The sequence below is a fragment of the Macaca nemestrina genome, chromosome 17 (assembly GCF_043159975.1).
Source record: "Macaca nemestrina isolate mMacNem1 chromosome 17, mMacNem.hap1, whole genome shotgun sequence".
Taxonomy (NCBI): Eukaryota; Metazoa; Chordata; class Mammalia; order Primates; family Cercopithecidae; genus Macaca; species Macaca nemestrina.
Window position 1 is genome coordinate 91,256,335 of NC_092141.1, and position 19,179 is coordinate 91,275,513.

Consider the following 19,179-nt stretch of genomic DNA (forward strand, 5'->3'; position numbering starts at 1 on the left):
CCCAAGACTGGGCAGCGGACTGCCGCCGCTCTGCACCCCACAAGAAGAACAGAGCAGAAGAAGCCTCACTCTACCTCCAGCACCTGGCATGCAAGCCCAGCCCACCTGCAAGCTCCCACGGGCGGGGCATGGTGGCTCCCACCCACTTGGCACTGCTGCCTGGCGCCCGCCGCGCGCACACTCACCCAGTGCTGCCTTCCGATGGGAGACGAGCAGCTACTTGCCGTGGTGTTCGAAAGGAATGCTATTCTGAGGTGGGGAAAAGACAGCTGTTGGTAAGCGTCCCGCCGGCCCCCTGACTACCTGTGTCGGCCCCATGTCCAGATGGGCGTCCTTGCCTCAACCAGGTCCACAGACCGACGGATGCCGCCTGGGTGAGCCCAGGCACGGCGCACAGCCTCACTTGCCTCTTGGGACGGGCCTCTGGATAGGAATCACTTGCTCTTAAGGCCAATGAGGGCACGGGACAGGCCCTCCTGAGTCTTCTCAAGCACTAAGGAAACCTGACTCCCAGCGGGATGGCAGGTACTGGGCAGCCCCACAACTGGGTCTCAGGGCGCAGCCTGCAGGCAGCGGAGACGCACGTCCTCGCCGCTATGACAACACGGCTCAGGCCTAGTCCTGGACAGGGGTTGATCAAAGCGAGTCATCAACTGTTGAAGTGACGAGGCGTTCTTCGCACAAAGTAACCCCAAACAGACTCAGCAACTAGATGGCCTTTAGGGCCCAGGCTACCGTGGCCAAAGAGCCCTGGCCGAACACCAACAGCCCGAGAAGAGGGGGTGAAGATGGAACAGACCCAGGTGGAGTCCAGGCTGGGGCGGAGTCCTACAACTATGGGGGTCTCTGTGACCTGCAGGCAGGGCTGCCATGTGGTCCTCCACCCAGCCATGGCCAGCAAGCCCTGGGAGACCTTCCTGCTGCCTCCTCCCATCTCCATGGGGCGCAAGGACTCCTGAGAGGAGCAGAAAGAACCGGGAAGAGCGACGGCCCGAGGAGGAAGACTGGCCGGGGATGAGTCACTGCCCGTGGTGACTGTCTCTCCAGCTCACCTGAGCAAGCAGATGAGGCGCTCAGAGCACTCGAGCCTCCTGTACCCCCCTTGGGATTCAAAACGGGGGGCCGCCGGTCACAGCCACCACCCGTGCTGGTGCTGGCAGAGTCTGGCAGGAAGGGAACACAGCCAAAGCCTTCCCGTGAGATGGTGACGGAGGGGCCGGCCCTGGAGGTGGGGAGCCCTCAACATGCCTCTCAAGAAGGCCCCCCAGGGTATCCAGGAGCAGAGGCCAAGATGCTTCTTTCGGAAAGAACACACCCCCAAACCAGCTCTCTCTGGAGACTCCTCCCTGCTAAGAGTCCACATCGTATTTCCTCACATGGAAAACAAGGGCCTAAGAGCCAGCCGTGGGTTCCTGCCATAGCTCACCATGGAAGGAGGCACTGCTCACGGCCACCTCGGGGGCTCGTGGCTATGATGGCCACACCCAGGTGCCACCAGGGCTGTGTTCCGAGAAGAGGCAGCTGGACTCAGGCCGTGGCTGCTCAGCCCGCTCAGGACGGCTTCACTGCCCTCGAAGATCCCAAACCACTAAACACTTCACTTTCTTTAAAACAAACAGAAAGCGGCCGGGCGCGGTGGCTCAAGCCTATAATCCCAGCACTTTGGGAGGCTGAGACAGGCGGATCACGAGGTCAGGAGATCGAGACCATCCTGGCTAACACGGTGAAACCCCGTCTCTACTAAAAATTACAAAAAACTAGCCGGGCGAGGCGGCAGGCGCCTGTAGTCCCAGCTACTCGGGAGGCTGAGGCAAGAGAATGACGTAAACCCGGGAGGCGGAGCTTGCAGTGAGCTGAGATCCGGCCACTGCACCCCAGCCTGGGCGGCAGAGTGAGACTCCGTCTCAAAAAAAAAAAAAACAAACAGAAAGCACTCAGGCCCCTTCCCTAGTCTTTGCTGGCCAAGCGCTGCGGCAAGGCGGCCCAGGTCCAGCCAGCGCCCAGCAAGGGGAGCACTCTCGGCTCCTGCGCCATGGTTCAGGGCTACAGAGCCAGCCGTGTGTCAAGAAGACACGAGGGCCCGGGCAGACCCTCCTGGGACCTGCTCACGGTAACTGATGCGCAAGTGCCAGGCTCCTGGAAAGAAGCCAGTTAAACCCTCTCTGTGTCTGGAGGTGAGAGCAGGGCTGTGTGCAGGTAAGGGACCCACTCTCGTGATGCAGCCCAGACCCCTTGAACCCAATTCAAATAACCATGAAGTCAAAATCCTGCATCTTTGGTCTCTTTGGGAGGAAGTTATCATACAAGAAATCCACTTCTAGTGATATCATTAGTGACTTAGAAATATGCAGTAACCCCAATCACTTTATTAAAAGACGGCAGGTGGTCAAGAGTGCTCCCCACTCCGGCGTGTTCCTGGCTAGCCAGCTACACCCAGCCCCGCTCGCGGCAGCAGGCCTGGCTCCATCCTGTGACCCCAAAAGACACCTCCCCACAAGCCCAGAGCCAGGCTCCAGGGCGTTTCTGAACCGAGTTCCTGCTCATCCGGAAGACCTGTGGGGGATCTGGGCACCCCCCAGGATGCCTGCTGGTGAAACACGGCCCTGCCCCACTAACCCTGTCCCTGTTGGCGAACAACCCAGACAACTATCTGAAAAAATACAATGGATCCATGTGGAGAAAGCTGTTCTGGTTCAAAGAGCACGTTAGCAAACGCAGAAGACAACAGAAGCCAGAGCAAGGAGAGGAGAGGCTGCTGCAGGATGCTGAAGAGGAGGCGGGCGTGGCCAGGCCCCGGCTGTGCAACAGGGTACTTCTCGTCCGAGGGAAGACAGGCGAGGCCGTCAAAAGAAGGAAAGCCTTGTCGTAGGGCATGCCACCAGGGAGGGTCGCGCGGGGAGCCCGTGGAGGTCCCTACGGGCCTCCATCCCTGGCCAGCAGCAAGAATGAGGAAGAATGAGGAAGGTTCCCTTGGGCCAGGGGCACCCACAACGGGACGCAAGCGGGCGCGTGGTGTTGGCTGTCTGGGGACAGCTGCAGGCAGCGGGCACTCAAACAGCAGGAGAAAGCCCCCACGGTTTGCTGGCCTCGGGCACCTGAACCTGAGACTGGCCACCTGCGACCAGGAGACAAGCCCCGTGACGGCCCAGCTTGTCTCCCAGGCCCTCCCGAGAAGCCTCATCTGCAACCAGAACACCACACCCTGGCAAGATTAAAAACTCTCAAAAATGGGGGGAAGAAAGGAAAGAAGGAAAGAAGCCCTGGAAAAACCACAGCCCGCTCTTGACTCAGACGGGGTAGCCCAAGGCCCAGCGCCCGCCCAGGAGCTCTGCACCTACCTGTGAGGTGGACATGCGAGAGGTATCTTGTCGGCCCGTGAGGTCGGACGAGGAGATGTTGACGGGGGCCCCGCGGTGCAACCGCATACTCACTTTCCGCTCTCTCTCCATGCCGGAGACGGGCCGGGGGGAGGTGTTAGCTGAGGACAGGGAGAGAAACGGAGTGGGTCGCCCCTGTCTACTGCCTCTTGCTTGGGGCTTCCTGTGAGAGGCTGTGGCCAGAGAGGACCCCGGGCTGCCTGGACAGTCAGGAGCTGGCAGCAGCCGATGGCCACCAACATTCAGATCCGGCCGGAGGGACACAAAGGGATGTGGGAGCGAGGCCAAGGGGCTCATAGGGGAGGAATGTGAGATGTGGGAGGAATCACGCACACCAGCAGGTGCCCTCATTTCTAAAGGCACCCGGGCAGCCTGGCTCATCTACCCGCAGGAGCGAGCATCGCCTGACACGGGGCACTTACAGCGTCCACCACCAAGTGTACTCTCCCCACCAACCCCGGGACACAGGAAGTCACCCCAGAGCTGCTCCAGAGCGCTGGGGGGGGCACTCACCCGTGTGTGAGGTAGGGGTGAGGGGTGTGGGGGGAGCCACTTCCTGCGTCCCCCGCAGGCGGCCGGAGGCTGTGGAAGGGAGGCCGCGGGTAGCCGGGTTCCGTGAGTGTCTCAGCCGCTCCTCTCGGTCCCTGCGCTCCCGCTCGGCATCGTCGGCGGCCCGGCTGGCACCCTGAGGAGGCAGGAGATGAGGCTGGAGTGGAACCAGGTTTGACAGAAAGCAACCCTAGGTCCTAGGCTGCCCCGGCCACGTGAGAAAATCCCTACCAAACGGCACTGGGACAAGACTGCCTGCGAAGCCGCCCACAGGCCATGCGTTTCTCCCCACGGGATGCCAGCGTGATCCTCACAAGGGGTCAGAGTCAGGCCTCTCAGCTCCCCCAACAATCAAAAAAACTCCACTCGTATGTCATTTCCCTGTGGGCTCAAAACTTCCTTAAACTTCAAAATGGGCAACAGCTGGCCCCCTGCTTCTCTGTGAACATGCTCACTGACACGCGCAGGGAGAGGAGAGAGACAGGAACCATCAGAGGCCAGAGACAGGCCCCAAATGGTGACAGCTGGGGACGAAAGCAGGGTGGGGATGAGAGCGTTTGCTCGGACAAGGAGTTCACTCAGGGTCCAGACCCTGCGGCCTGTGACAGCCTGTGCAGGTGTGGCGGGGCGGCCGGCAGCCGGGTCTGTGCTGCACTGTCCAGATGCACAGGGGTGGGGAGGTCAGATTCTAAGCCGAGACAGCAGCCTATGAAAGAGCAGATTCTAACTGCCAATGCTGTGTGGCAGGGGCCTGAAAACTACAGCCGGGGCCAAACCCAGGTGCCACCTCTTCCTGCAAGTACAGCTCACTACACACAGCCATGTCCACCAGGCAACACACAGCGGGACACACGCCTGCGGCTGCAGCACCATTCAGCCAGCACCGCCCAGACTCCTCAGGCTGCCGTTTACGGAAAACACTGGCCCAGCCTGCTCTGAGGGCCAGGTGACTCCACCACGCAGGAGGGTCGCTCTGCCGCCTCCCGAAACACCGCAGGAGGGTCACTCTGCCGCCTCCCGAAACACCGCAGGAGGGTCACTCTGCCGCCTCCCGAAACACCGCAGGAGGGTCACTCTGCCGCCTCCCGAAACACCGCAGGAGGGTCACTCTGCCGCCTCCCGAAACACCGCAGGAGGGTCACTCTGCCGCCTCCCGAGGCAGCAGAGCCTCGGCAGAGGGACCCATCCGCTCTGCAGAGTGCACCCCTCCCAGCACCTGGAGGCGCCAAGGCCGGGTCCAGGGCACCCCCGCCCCTCCCTGGCCCCTGCACGAATATTGGACAAGGCTGCCGTTTTTGTACCCTCCCAAGAGGCAATTCTGCTCCTCCATCAGACTGTTGCCTGGAAAGACTCCAACTTCTATTTAAAACTGACAACTTAACAGCAAGTTTTTAATGAAAGAAAACAGCAGTTCCACAGGAGCTTCAATTCTGGCAGCGGTGTCGGAATAGTAATTCGGCTCAGACGTGGACCCAGGGCTGGGCTGCGTTTTAGAGGCTCCAGGGCATGCTCACACCCGCATCAAGAGAGCCACAGGCAAAACCAGCTCACAACAGGGTCAGTCAGGCTGGACGGGCAGCACCTCACCAGGCCCCAACCCCACTCATCTCGTGGGCACCACGACCATCTGGCACAGTGAATGGGAATGCACACCCCCAGCCCCCACCCTCTGCCCCCAGGGCATGCTCTGGGCCCTAGCTCCACTTGGTGACAGGGAGGGATGGGGCCTCCTGCTGTCCACACCCGGGAATTCCACGGACCCCTCTGCGTTCCCTGATGGTGTCTTACTTCTTGGCACCCCTTTCTGGCAGGCAGACACCCACTCAGTCCCAGTCCTGCCCACTACACACTCGCCCTTCACCACCAGAGACACTCCCTATACGGTACAGCCCCCCAACAAGACGGTCACCGGCCTCTCGCTGACAAGGCATCCCCCGCACACCACACTGAGCGAACGTGCTGGCAGCGCAACTTACAAATTTCAGCATGTTCCAGTCGAACACGTAGTCGTAGGAGAAGCCCTGGCGATGGAACAGATTCCGGAAAAGCTGCCTCAGGTACGAGTAGTCAGGCTTGTCGTCAAAACGCAAGGAACGGCAGAAATTCAGGTATGTGGCAAATTCGGCTGCAAAACAAGAAACTCAAAGCTAACTCGTGAAACCCAACTGCAACTCGACGTGTCTGCCGGCGTCGCTGTCTACCTCCTGCTGCTGCACACTCAAGGGGAGAAGGACAGATACAAAACACCTGGCAGATTTCTAAGACTCTAGGCCTTAAGAAAGCTTTTAAAAAAATTCAAATCATAAAGCACAATTTCGTTTCATCTGTGGTATGTATCCTGGAGCAGTCCTACAAATGCAGAGAGAGAGAGGCCCCACCACTGCCCATCCATCCCCTTCCAGCCACTTAGGACCCCAAGGCTCAGGCCTGCCTCACCTGCCATCTCTGCAGGGCCTCCAAGTGCTCTCCACACTGATGGGCACTTGGCAAGTCAAGATGAACAGGAGGGCAGGCTATTACCACCATACACAAAAGCACCCCTCGTTCCTGCCACCACCCCTTTGGAAGGGGAGCAACTCTTCTGACAAAACCCAGGCTGAGCCGTCTCAGCACACCTGAGGCGGGCCCGACGCACGTGCAACCCCCATGAGCAGCTCCACTGAGAAGAAGCCTCCAAAGACTTACAAGGGTAGCCTTTACACAACACTTCAATGGGGGTGGACATTTTCTTCTCGCTAATCCTTTCATATTTCTGTCTCTTGGTGGCGGCCTTCAGCCCCTGCCAGGGGAGAGAGCCCAGGTTGAAGTACATTAGCACGTAGCCCAGAGACTCCAAGTCATCTCTTCGGGATTGTTCTGAAAACAAAAGGGAAAGGCGTGAAGAACGGCACTGGCGTGCTCACGTCAAAGCAAAAGACCTGGCTGGCACTTCCAGTGGAGACGAGCTTCAGACACGCACGCCCGGATCACTCTCACCCAGAGCTGCCCCTTATGCATACTAAGGAAATTCCCGAACACATCACAGGTGACTCAGAAACATCCCAGCATCCGCCTGCCCCCATACACCTGGCAGTCATGAGCCAGACTGTCTGCTGCAGAGGTCTGAGGACACACTCGCACCCCCAGCTCCCGAGGACACATTCGCACCCCCAGCTCCCCTGATGACACACTCGCACCCCCAGCTCCCCAAGAGGCTGGCCTCTCCCTGGGCTGAGGCATGGACATGCCCAAAGGCACCCTAGGTCAGTGACCCATGCCCAGGGGCTCACCAATTCCAAGGTGCGTGTTGATGGAGGCGTACCGCGCCGTCCCTGTGAGGTTCTTGTTCTCGCGATAGGGGATGTGCTGGTGGGTGCGTGCGTCCCGGTACTTCTTGGCCAGCCCGAAGTCGATGATGTACACCAAGTTGCCCTTCTTCCCCAGGCCCATAAGGAAGTTGTCTGGCTTCACATCCCGGTGGATGAAGTTCTTTGAATGAATGTATTCGATGCGACTGATCTGCGAGCAGAGCAAGGCGCGAGATGGCAGCCCAGGGCAGTCTCAGGGAGGGACAGCTCAACTGCAGGACGCTGTGCCAGTGGCTGCGCTGTTCCTGCCCCTCAGCCCCTCAGCCACGGCAGGGTAGTTTAACCATTAGTGAGGGGGACGCCGAACTGACCAAATTGTTCCCCCAGGTGCCTTCAGCAACCCTCCACCCTCCACGGGCCTAGGCGCTTTGCCTTCAGCTCCCACAAAACAGAGAGGTGAGGCGACAGAGAGGGGACAACCCGCCACTAGACATCGGTCTCTCCCAGCACTGTTCTCCGCATAGGCTACACACCAGGATTGGCAGAGAAGCTGCACGGAGGTGCTTAGGAATCACACGCATGTTCCTGAGACGGAGGGGCCCGCTGAATGGAAACGTGCTATGCTGGTACCGAGAGGGTGGCCTCCAAGCCACTCAGCTGAGCCACCAGAGCCTCAAGGCTAAGGCTTAGCACATTTCCATTTCCTCTGTGAATTAACAGCCGTAATAATGGCGAGAACAGCACAAGTGAGCGGCTGATTCCATCAGACGGCAAGTGTGTGCCAAGTGTCAGGAAACAGTCCTTACCATTTGGTCGGCAAGCAGCAGGACGGTTTTGAGGCTGAATTTCCTGGAGCAGAAGTTGAAGAGGTCCTCCAGGCTCGGCCCCAGCAGCTCCATCACCATGACGTTGTAGTCCCCCTCGGCCCCGCACCATCTGATGGTGGGGATGCCCACTAGGCGAGGAAATCAGACAGCGTTTCAGTCCAGGCCCTGCCTCAGCTCCACACTACGTCTGCGCTGTGCACACCATGGGGTCCTGGTGACAACCCTGAACGGGGAAGGGGTGATGGAGGCAGAAGACCCCGGCAACGCCGGTCCTCAGGGACCCATCTTGATTAGGCCCCATCTGTTAGCAAGTGGCCTGAGGCAGAGGTTGGACGAGGGCCAAGCGGGCAGGAGCTGCAAAGGGGACAAGGAGGGGATCGAAGCCCCACCTCCCTGACTCTCGTCTTCTAGGGCAGGGGGGCGGGAGACACAGGAAACAGTCATGATGTGGGAGAAAGAGCTCAGGCAGAAAAGGACCAGCAGAGCCCGCCAGAGACGTCACACCGGAGAGGGGAGGAGCTTCAGGAGAGAAAGCAGCTACCATGGGTTAGGTGAGAGAAGAAAATATGTTCAATTACTACAATGTTGGTAGAAGTATTTGACTGGATAAGAGAAAAATAAAAGCAATGAAAACTTTTTGGGGATTTACACAGTAACCCAAGCTTGAAATATACAAATCAGGAAGCGAGAATACAGACACAATAAATCTAACAGGAAGAATTTACAGATGGCTGCACAGTATCAGTGCTGAAGGCATAATCAACACTAAAAAGACACACGGGCCAGGTGCAGTGGCTCATGCCTGTAATCCTAGCACTTTGGGAGGCTGGAGCGAGAGGACTGCTTGAGCTCAAGTTTGAGACCAGCCTGAATAACATAGGGAGACCCTTATGTCTCTACAAAAAAACTTTGGAAATTAGCTGGGTGTGGTGGCACGCTTCTGTGGTCCCATCTACTTGGGAGGCTGAGGCAGGAGGATCACTTGAGCCCAGGAAATGAAGGCTGCAGTGAGCCGCGATGGCACCACTGCACTCCAGCCTGTGCCACAGAGCAAAACCCTGTCTGAAAACAAAACAAAAAAAATCTACTTTAGAAAAAAATGGGTGAAAGACCTGGACACTTCACCCAAGACTTTACGTATGAAAAGTCAACGACCACAAGAAGACGCTGAGAGATGGAAACACGTGCTGGTAAAGACGCGTGCAGGAACACGCAGGAGTGCGCACCGCAGCCTCACGCCAGAGTCAAATTCGAATACTGCAGCAACAGATGGGTTTCTCAAAATACCACCCCCAAAATATGCCCTTCAGTCCTATTTTTTTTCTTATATCCACAAGAACATGTTTTTTTGGTATGTTTTCACAGCACTGGGTCCTTAACTATACACATGGCTCTACACACATACAGCTTATGAACGGCCTGGATAAACCTTTTATGTCCTTCCATGGCAAGACAGATTTTTAGTTTAGTCTTACAGCAAGTTTTGGTACCATTAGGGAAATTTACTTCATTAAAAAAGTTGTTTCATTATTTTATTGTTTTGAGACGAGGTCTCACTGTCACCCAGGCTGGAGTGCAGGGGCGCCATCTCGGCTCACGGCAACCTCCGCCTCCTGGGTTCAAGCAATTCTCCTGCCTCAGCCTCCTGAGTAGGTGGGATTACAGGCAGGCGCCACCGCGCCCGGCTCGTTTTACTGGCCATATGTAGCTCCTCTCCTCTGAAGGTGTGTATTTTTTTTTGGCTAAGTTTTTCTATCGTGGTATCTTTTTCCTATTTATAGTAGTTCTTTATAAATTCCGGATACTAAACCATTGTAGGCTTTTTGTGAGGCAAGTATCTCTCAGTTAATGGCACGTTTTTTATTTTCTTCTGGAGTTTCTTGATGAAAAGACTTAATTTTCATGAATGTGAATGCCTCTATCTTTTTGCTTTATGAGTGCTTTCAGTATCTTACATTAAAAAATAATTTCTGCCCTCAGCGTCAAAAAGAGATGCTATTGTTTTCTTTTAAAAGTATAAAAGTTACTTCTACTTCTAGCAAAAACAGTAATGGGGCCTGATTCGCCCTCACACCTTAACTAAGGGAAAAAACAAAACACACAGCCTCACACATGACAGGGCGGTTTCAACAACGCCGGCCGGCCAGTGACTGACAGCCATACCAGCCAATAACAGCCGTGCTTGAGGGCGGGAAGGGGCCCCGAGAGGGCGCCCTGGGCTGCCCCCTGCACTGCTGGGAGCATAAGCACAAAGGCCAGACTGAGCAGATCCAGGAACCCAACCTCATCCCAGAAGAGAGCTGAGGAGGAGCCTGCAGAACGTGGAAGAGCACAGCACGCGTGACATTCTCGATGTCCGGCATCCACAGTGGAAAACAAACCTGGAGTCAGAGGTCAAATGAAATGGACCCGGATGTTCAAATCAGCAGAGAAAGTCATGAAACGTTACTACAGATTTCAACTGCATTCCACATCAAAAAGTTTAACTGGCCAGGCTCAGGCCCATAATCCCAGCACGATGGAGGTGGAAGTGGGAGGATCACTTAAGCCCAAGTTTGAGACCAGAAAGAAACATAGTGAGACCCTCGTCTCTACAAAAAAATTTTAAAAATTAGCTGGGCTTGGTGCTGTGCGCCTACAGTCCCAGCTACTCGGGAGGCTGAGGTGGGAGGATGGCTTAGGCCCAGAAGTCAGGACTGCAGTGAGCCGTGACTGCACCACTGCACTCCAGCCTGGGTGACAGAATGAGACCGTCTCACCAAAAAAAAAAAAAACAAGTTAAAGGCATGAGGCATATACATATACATGCGTGTTTATGTTTGACTTCAGTCTTTTGTATATAAGTATATATATTTTAAAAACATGTATATATAAACCTGAATACATATGAGATATATATATGCAAATACATATCTACTTTCAGATTCTGGAACAGTTGCATATAAATGTATATATAAACCTGAAAACATATGATATACACATGCAAATACATACCTACTTTTGGATTTTGGAATAGTTGCATTCTGCGCCACAGCTGACCATCCCTAATCTGAAAATCCAAACTGCCCCCATTCGCATCTCCTTTGAGCATCATGTCAGCACTTTTCATAAAGTTTCTGATTTTGGGTGTTTCAGATACTCAACCTTACTACGGATTTGTGAATTCTCTCTCTCTATATATGCAGCATTATGGATTCCCAAATTCTCTTTCTCCACTCCAATGTATCACAGTTCCTTCTTCTTAATACTCATTTTGAAGTTTTCACTGTCCTAAATTTAGGCAACAGATAACCTTTCAAGCTTTTTCCCGTACCCTCACAACAAATGCCTATCGGTTTTGAACTTCTTTTCTTTCTGCCACATGTTCCAGATTCACCTTCCTTCTTTCTGCCCCAGCCTTGGAATCAGCTGCTTCTCCAAGCACTCAGGACTCCTCTTAACAGAGAGCGATAAATACTTACAACCCACGGAGGCCCGGCGTGCTCAGTGTTCTAGGCTGTCACTCCTTCTAGGCCCTTCTCGTGGCCAGAACTACACAAAGTTTCATCGTGACAGCTTTAGAGTAAGTGCTGGTGTTTGCAGGGCAAAGGGCCTCTTCTTCACAGGTGTTTTAATTAACCCTGGCCTTGCACTCTTCTCGGTGAATTCTAATCACCTCGTCATGTAGGAGAAGTGGCTGGATGTCGATAGGAACGTCACTCAATGTTAAGAGCAACTTTGGGAGACCTGACACCTGGCATCTTCCTTTCTCTGAACATAGAGGAGAATTAGGCAAATCTTTCTTAAATGTCCTTCAATAAAGTTTATATATTTTCTGCATACAGAACTTATGTGTCTTAAAATTTATCCCTAGATACCTTTTTGCTACTGTAAGCAGTACTTTTTAAATTACATTGCATAACTAATTAATTATTGTTGGTTTAACAAAATAAATAGATTTTATATTTTGATCTTAAATTTGCTAAACTCTCTAATCTGTTGAGATCCCTATGTAGGAAATGACATCACATCAATATGCCAGTAACAGCAGTTTTTTTCCTGCCTTTTTCACCCCCTGCCCTGCTGAAAACAGTGTTGTGAGGCTGAGGATGATGTGAGCTACACAAACCTCTGCTGCTCTGCAGGGGGGGAATGGAAATCTGCATAACCATTTTGGAAAAATCGATACACATCAATATGCGGACGCCTGCGTTATCTTGCAGAACTGGACATTTGCACGTGCCAAGCAACAGCCACTGCACCTTCAGACGTAGGTGCTAGCACGTGTGCCCCAGACACATGGACAAGATGTGCACAAAAGCACTGTCCCTAAGAGTAAATGCTAGAAGCTCCCCAGGGCTCAACGCAGAATGAGTAAGAGGAAGCTACTTTATACAACTATGTAGATGATCAAACAATGAAAATCAATTACCTAGAGCTGCAATCGATAGGGAAGAATCTCAGGAATACTCTGGAATACTCTGGGTCAAAGAAAGTTACAAAATACAGACCGCATTGCATAACACTAAAACTTTCATGTATTCAAAAGACGTATGTGGCATGGACTCATGATCCATCTGAACTGATGGTGTACTGACTGATGTAACTGATGGCGTACTGACTGATGTAATGATGGCGTACTGACTGGTGTGACTGATGGCGTGCTGACTGGTGTGACTGACGGCGTGCTGACTGGTGTGACTGACAGCGTACTGACTGGTGTGACTGACGGTGTACTGACTGATGATGTACTGACGTGACTGATGGTGTACTGATGTGACTGATGGTGTACTGACTGATGGTGTACTGATGGCGTACTGACATGACTGGTGTACTGACTAATGTGAATGGTGTACTGACTGATGTGACTGATGGTGTACTGATGGTGTACTGATGTGACTGATGGTGTACTGACTGATGGTGTACTGACGTGACTGATGGTGAACTGACTGGTGTACTGACAGATGTGACTGACGGTGTACTGACAGATGTGACTGACGGTGTACTGACTGATGTGACTGATGGTGCACTGACTGATGGTGTACTGACTGTGACTGATGGTGTACTGACTGATGGTGTACTGAATGACATGACTGATGGTTTACTGACTGACGTGAGTGACGGCGTTCTGACTGATGGTGTACTGACTGGTGTTACTGATGGTGTATTTACTGACACCATCTTTCTTTCTCTCTCTCTTTTTTTAAACAGGGGTCCTGCTGTCATCCAGGCTGGAGGGCAGTGGCACCATCACAGCTCACTGCAGCCTTAACTTCCCGAGCTCAAGCCATCCTCCTGCCTCAGCCTCCCAAGTAGCTGAGACTACAGGTGTAAGCCACTGCACCTGGCCTGTTTCTTTTTCCTCCCTGCCCCCCAAAGTCTCAGCAGAATCACCCCTTTTTTGTTAGCTGTCACAATGCACCCCGTCATTCATGGCATTAGAGAATGGATAAAATACAGTAAAAGCAACACGCTCTCGGCTCCCAATGCACTTGTGCTCAATGGACTTACTGCGACTGGTGTTTGTGCAGTAACAAGTGAAGCCAATGGGTTTGAAAACAGAGACCCAAGGCTGCCTAAGTGTGCCAGTCATCCAGGGCCACCCTGCTGCCCTGTCCAGGTGCTGTCACGGTGAGAAGCAGCCACTCGTGCTGCTATTTGTCACCTCAACACTTTTGCCTCATGGTGCCCAAAGGTAGCTAAATATATGCGTGGGGATAAAAAAATGGGGGGACAAGGCCAGATACATAAAGACATGCTCCACCCTGATCTGTGAAAAGTTTCAATATAAATGTGGGGACTCAGCATTAATGCAAATAGAAATTTTCATGAAGTTTTCAGCAATTCAACCCTAAAATGATTTATCTAACTGTAAAATGTTTCTAGATAATTTCATTATTTGGATTTTGAAAGTTTCTTGTAGGATGACAAAGAAACAAAAACTTACAAACGGGTGAGCGAGGGCCTGGCACAGGCATGGGGCATGGCAGGCAAATGGGCTCCACAGGGAGGAGCGTTCCTCTCAGACGGGCAGGACAGGGTCCTGGTTGTTGATTTTAATGTCCTCGATACCATACATGTTACATACGTTCTTTGGAGTTGTACGATATTTCACAATAAAAAGATGATGGTAGGCAGTCGCCCACCCTCAACCACAGAACCTTCACCCACTGGCCCAGTTCTACACAAGCACTTCCCTCCTCCCTCCCAGAAACCAGGCCTGCCATCTTAGCCTTGACCAAAAGCAGCTGAGAACTAAGTAAATGTTGCTTGCTGAGGGGTTCCCCAAGGAGGGAGTGACCTAAAGCCGCTTTTGGGGGATGGTAGGATCGGAAAGAAAAGAGCACCTACAACAGTCCCTGGGTTTTGCCCACCAGTCCAGTCGGTTTTGATAAAAACTAGGTGTCTATCCAAGTCTTCTATCAACACAGCTAATTTTAGTTTCTTTCTACTATTTCAGGTATTGAATCTACTGTCCCAACCAGATTTGGGACAGGTGGGAGCATCTGGGGCACATTCCTGACGGCTGAAGGCCACATAGGGTGGCTGCCATTTCCTTCTCTGGGAGCAGACAGCTGCTTGAGCAGTAGCCTGGGGGGCTAGAACACCCAAGTTCAAGTCTGTCCTCCGTAAAGTTACACAGCCTTCTAAACCCAGTTTCCTCATCTGCAACATCAGGCTGAAGAGCTCAGTACCCACTGCCCAGGGCTGCTGTGGGCAGTGACCGGTGTGTTTTTAATGCTCACTCTTCCCAAGCTGCAGATAACAGAATGCACTCGGCGTGGAGCTTTCTCCTGAAAGGCAGCCTCCATCAAGCAGACGTAAGCAAGATCAGAACCCGGCACCACTGCTTGACTCTCACATGAAAGGAAGGAAAACCGCAATGAGAGGTGCTTGCTGCCCGTTTTTTCAGAGACAGAAGGACAATCTGCACCATCCACAGCAGACACTGCACAAGGGGACAATCTGCACCACCCACAACAGGACAATCTGCATCACCCACAGCAGACACTGCACAAGAACGGGCGGCGGCAAGATCTGGTGGTTTCTGGATGAAGCAATTTCTTCCCATTATTTGTCAACTCCCTGGTTTTGTCTCAAAGTGAATTCAAGAACCACCACCAGAATGAGGCCTTTTGCCTTCCTGGACATCATTTGTTTTCTAAAATGCAGATCTTTAGATCTTTACAGTATCTGGACAGGCGCGGTGGCTCACGCCTATAATCCCAGCACTTTGGGAGGCTGAGGTGGGCAGATCGCCTGAGATCAGGAGTTCACAACCAGCCCAGCCAACGTGGTGAAGCCCTGTCTCTACTAAAAATACAAAAATTAGCCAGGCGGGGTGGCTCACGCCTGTAATCCCAGCTACTGCAGAGGCTGAGGCAGGAGAATGGCCTGAACCCAGGAGGCAGAGGTTGCAGTGGGCCAAGATCCCGCCATTGCACTCCAGCCTGGGCAACAGAGTGAGACTGCGTCTCAAAAAACAAACAAACAAACAAACAAAACAACAAAACTTTGCCAGTATCCACCAGGTATGTGTGCATTTAACACAGAAGACCTGACCTACATTTTGGAATGGTCAGGGACATGGCAATGAGCTTGAAGCCCAAAAGGGAGAAAATCCATTTCTGAAATCCTGTTTGGTTTCCAGGATCCTAGGGAAGGTGCATGGGCAGGAACAGGAAGGTGCAGCTTCTTTACTCTCTCAAGCCAGTGGCCACAGGGGAAGGAACTTTGCCTGCCAGGGGCCTTCAGCACTGTCTGAAGGAAGTTTTGAGTATCACAACTGGGGGCTGGGGTGCTGCCAACATCTACCACGCAGAGAACACACCACTACGAATGGCACTAGTGCCAGGGGAAGTCCTGTTCAGGAACCACGTAGCTACCTTTTGGTTCGGGGTTGGCTTCCCCAGTGACCATCCTGGGCTTTTTTCTTTTTTTTCTTTTTTTTTGAGACAGAGTCTCGCTCTGTCACCCAGACCTGAGTGCAGTGGCGCATCTCCACTCACTGCAAGCTCCGCCTCCCAGGTTCACGCCATTCTCCTGCCTCAGCCTCCACAGTAGCTGGGACTACAGGAGCCTGTCACCAAGCCCGGCTAATTTTCTGTATTTTTTTTTAGTAGAGACGGGGTTTCACCATGTTAGCCAGGATGGTTTTGATCTCCTGACCTCATGATTTGCCCGCCTCGGCCTCCCAAAGTGCTGGGATTACAGGCATGAGCCACCGCGCCCGGCCTATCCTGTGCTTTTAAGGACTGGCTTTCTTCCCTTTGCCCTTGTGTACCTCTGGCTTGCAAGTTCACCTGCAGATGTCTCTCGTAAAAACTTAAGGTGTTTTTAAGCGTGCAGGTTTTACTCGACCCCCGCACCAGGCTCCCGCAGGCCAAGGTCACACCGTGCACCACCCTGCTCTCCTTGGCTCGTCACACCTTCAATGCAGGCTCCAGGCCCTTGAGAAGCCAGTCCACCACCAAGGGCCGCCAGACAGGCTCCCCGGGTGGGGTCTCTGCTGAGCTTTCCTTGGGTTGGTGATGGGATTTTTCATTCCTGTGGCCTCCTCCGCTCATGTGAGGCCTGTGTAGGACACACTGGATGACCCTCTCTGTAACGGGCTCCCCAGGACCACAGGTGCTGCCAAAGACATTTTGTGTCACATAAACTTAGAAATGTCAGTTTCTTGTAGTAGCACAGATTATGTTGCTTGTGCTGAGAAAAGATGTCAAAAAAGCCCATCAACAGTCCTCCCTTTCCCGTGACGACAGGGCTAACAGAGACCCTGAACAAGTTTTCCTTTGGCCGGTTGCCCAAGGGGACTCATCCAACCATCCGCCTACAAATGTGCCCCGGAGGCTTCTAACTGGGAGGGCTCCACGGACATGGCACAGCCACTCTTCAGACAGAAAGCCCTGTTCCCAAAGAGCGCACCTGCCAGACCGAAGCTCTGCTGCTGAGATGCGTGCTTCATGGCTCTGAAATTCCTGCAGAGAATGCCCTCCTGCTCCATCAGCTGAACCATTTCAAAGTCCAGGGAACTTGCAAGAGCTGGACTCTGAGGTCAGGACGGGAGCACTCTGCTCCATACTCGGCCCACCATGGAACACCAGGTACCTAAGGCTCTGGGCTGAGGGCTCGCCGAACGGGGACAGTAACTGAGCTGGAACAGGTCATGATGGTCGCCAGGCCCAAAACTCTTGTTTTGCTCAGGAGAAAACGAGCCCAGAGAGTGTGAAGGGACATCCCCCAAGCTGTAAGCAAAGCATGCGAAGGAGCAGAGGCCTCACCCAGGGATCACACAGCAGGAAGGTCCCACCAGCAACAGCCCCAGCGACCACTGAGGGGCACAGACACCAAAGGGATCATGCATTAAAATTCACACAAACTTTTGATTTCAGACACCATGACCCGACATGAGGCAAAATTTAAACAAAGGGACAAGATGGCATAAGATGTTTCTTTTCTTTTTTTGGGGGGGGGACAGGGTCTCACTATCGCCCAGGCTAGAGTACAGTGGTGTGATCTTAGCTCACTGCAACCTCTGCCTCCCAAGCTCAGGCGATTCTCCTGCCTCAGCCTCCTGCATAGCTGGGATTACAGGTGCCCGCCACCACACTCAGCTAATTTTTGTATTTTTAGTAGAGACGGGGTTTCACTATGTTGGCCAGGCTAGTCTCGAACTGCTGACCTCAAATGATCCACCCGTCTTGGCCTCCCAAAGTGCTGGGATTCCAGGCGTGAGCCACCGCACCCAGCCCATAAGACGTATCTTTGTGTTGAGGGAGGGTCTCTGGACCCGAGACTCTCTGAAGGAAGCTGTGACCTCTTCGTCAGGGTGTGGGGAACACTTCCCTCCCTTTTGCCCAGAGCCAGTTTTGGGTTTATTTTAACCAGCAATGCTGAGTTGCTGTTCTCCCTTAGCAAACAGAACCCTGGTGTTCCTCTGTGACTGGTAAAGGACCTACCTCCTCCCTGCATCATCTTGTAGATTTTGCTCTCAATGTGGAGCTGAGGGTGTTTGGTTTTGACACATTCAAGCTTGATGGCAACTTCTTCTCCTGCAGCAATGTCCGTACCTTGGCAAAGAAAGAAAACCGCAACAGGAATTACCTGGTGTCCACCAAATACCCAACATGCTGGAGAAACGACAAGCACTATGTGAGTTTTCCAGGAAGGACCAAGTAATGGATGTGTTCTCCTTTCCAGCATAGTAAGGCGGGCTCACTGGCCAGCACATCTCTGGGGGAAGTTATCCTTAGTCCCATTTTCACAACAGGAGCAGTCTGAACTGCACAGAAAGTCTATGCAGTTTCCATCACCCGCCTACCAGTCTCCAGGTGCTGCAGCTCCCTCTCCAGAGTAGCCCTTTTGGTCTGCGTCCTCCCATCAGCCCTGACCAGGGCCCCTGCATCCACCTGCCCCAGACAGCCCATGGTGGAGCTCCAGGGTGCCATTCCCTTTTCTCTGTGCTGCCTTGACAGGCCTCTGGGAGGGGGTGGTTTGAGATTCCCCCTGAGGAAGGGCTGGGTTTTTACCCAACAATCACAGCCGTAGTCCACCCAAGCAGGCAGCAGGAGTCATCTCCAGCCAACCTACTGCAAACACCCTCCGCCAGGCGGAGGGAGGCCCTTCTCCATTCCTGGGGCCACAAAGCCAGAAGAATCGCCTGTTTTCAAAGCCCGAAATGCACCACCTACCAACACACACCGGTCGCACATCTTTCGTCAGTCAATGGCTAAAACCAATGACACATCTAATACCCTGATGACTGGACTATGAGTTTGGAGGCAAAATTACACTTTTTATCTAGAAATGTTCCATCTCTGCTTTACTCTGATAAATGACAAACGTGACAGCCACCATCCCTCTCAGGTTCACCCACAAATACTACTGAGTTTGAATCTGGCCCGAAGCCTTCCCCAAATGCACTGCGTGAGGTATCCCAGGAGCTTTAACCAAAGAGGAGAGAAAAAGAAGCTGCACACAGCACATACTCAGCTCTCTCCTCTTCCATCACGGATCCCTTCGGAGTATAAGACACTGGAATCGGCCGGGCGCGGTGGCTCACGCCTGTAATCCCAGCACTTTGGGAGGCGGAAGGGGGCAGATCACGAGGTCAGGAGATGGAGACCATCCTGGCTAACACGGTGAAACCCCGTCTCTACT

General features: G+C 53.2%; 1 protein-coding gene across 6 annotated transcripts in view; it reads right to left on the reverse strand.

The window, feature by feature from the left end:
- LOC105469335 (casein kinase 1 delta) overlaps positions 1–19,179 on the reverse strand; it is a 33,438-nt gene that overhangs the window by 7,209 nt on the left and 7,050 nt on the right. For 3 of the 6 annotated variants that reach the window (XR_011615228.1, XM_071081880.1, XM_011720273.2), the window contains exons 2-8: positions 17,979–18,089; positions 8,020–8,168; positions 7,196–7,424; positions 6,612–6,782; positions 5,903–6,051; positions 3,891–4,062; positions 3,339–3,478 (exon numbers count right to left, since the gene is read on the reverse strand). Coding sequence is in view for 5 of the 6 variants with exons in the window: in XM_071081880.1 (XP_070937981.1) it covers positions 3,339–3,478; positions 3,891–4,062; positions 5,903–6,051; positions 6,612–6,782; positions 7,196–7,424; positions 8,020–8,168; positions 17,979–18,089 (1,121 nt within the window). In the remaining variant the exon portion in view is untranslated. Of the gene's footprint in view, positions 1–185; positions 250–1,916; positions 2,930–3,338; positions 3,479–3,890; positions 4,063–5,902; positions 6,052–6,611; positions 6,783–7,195; positions 7,425–8,019; positions 8,169–17,978; positions 18,090–19,007; positions 19,028–19,179 lie in introns of those variants that run through there. The other 3 variants (XM_071081879.1, XM_011720274.2, XM_071081877.1) reach the window with 3 other exon arrangements.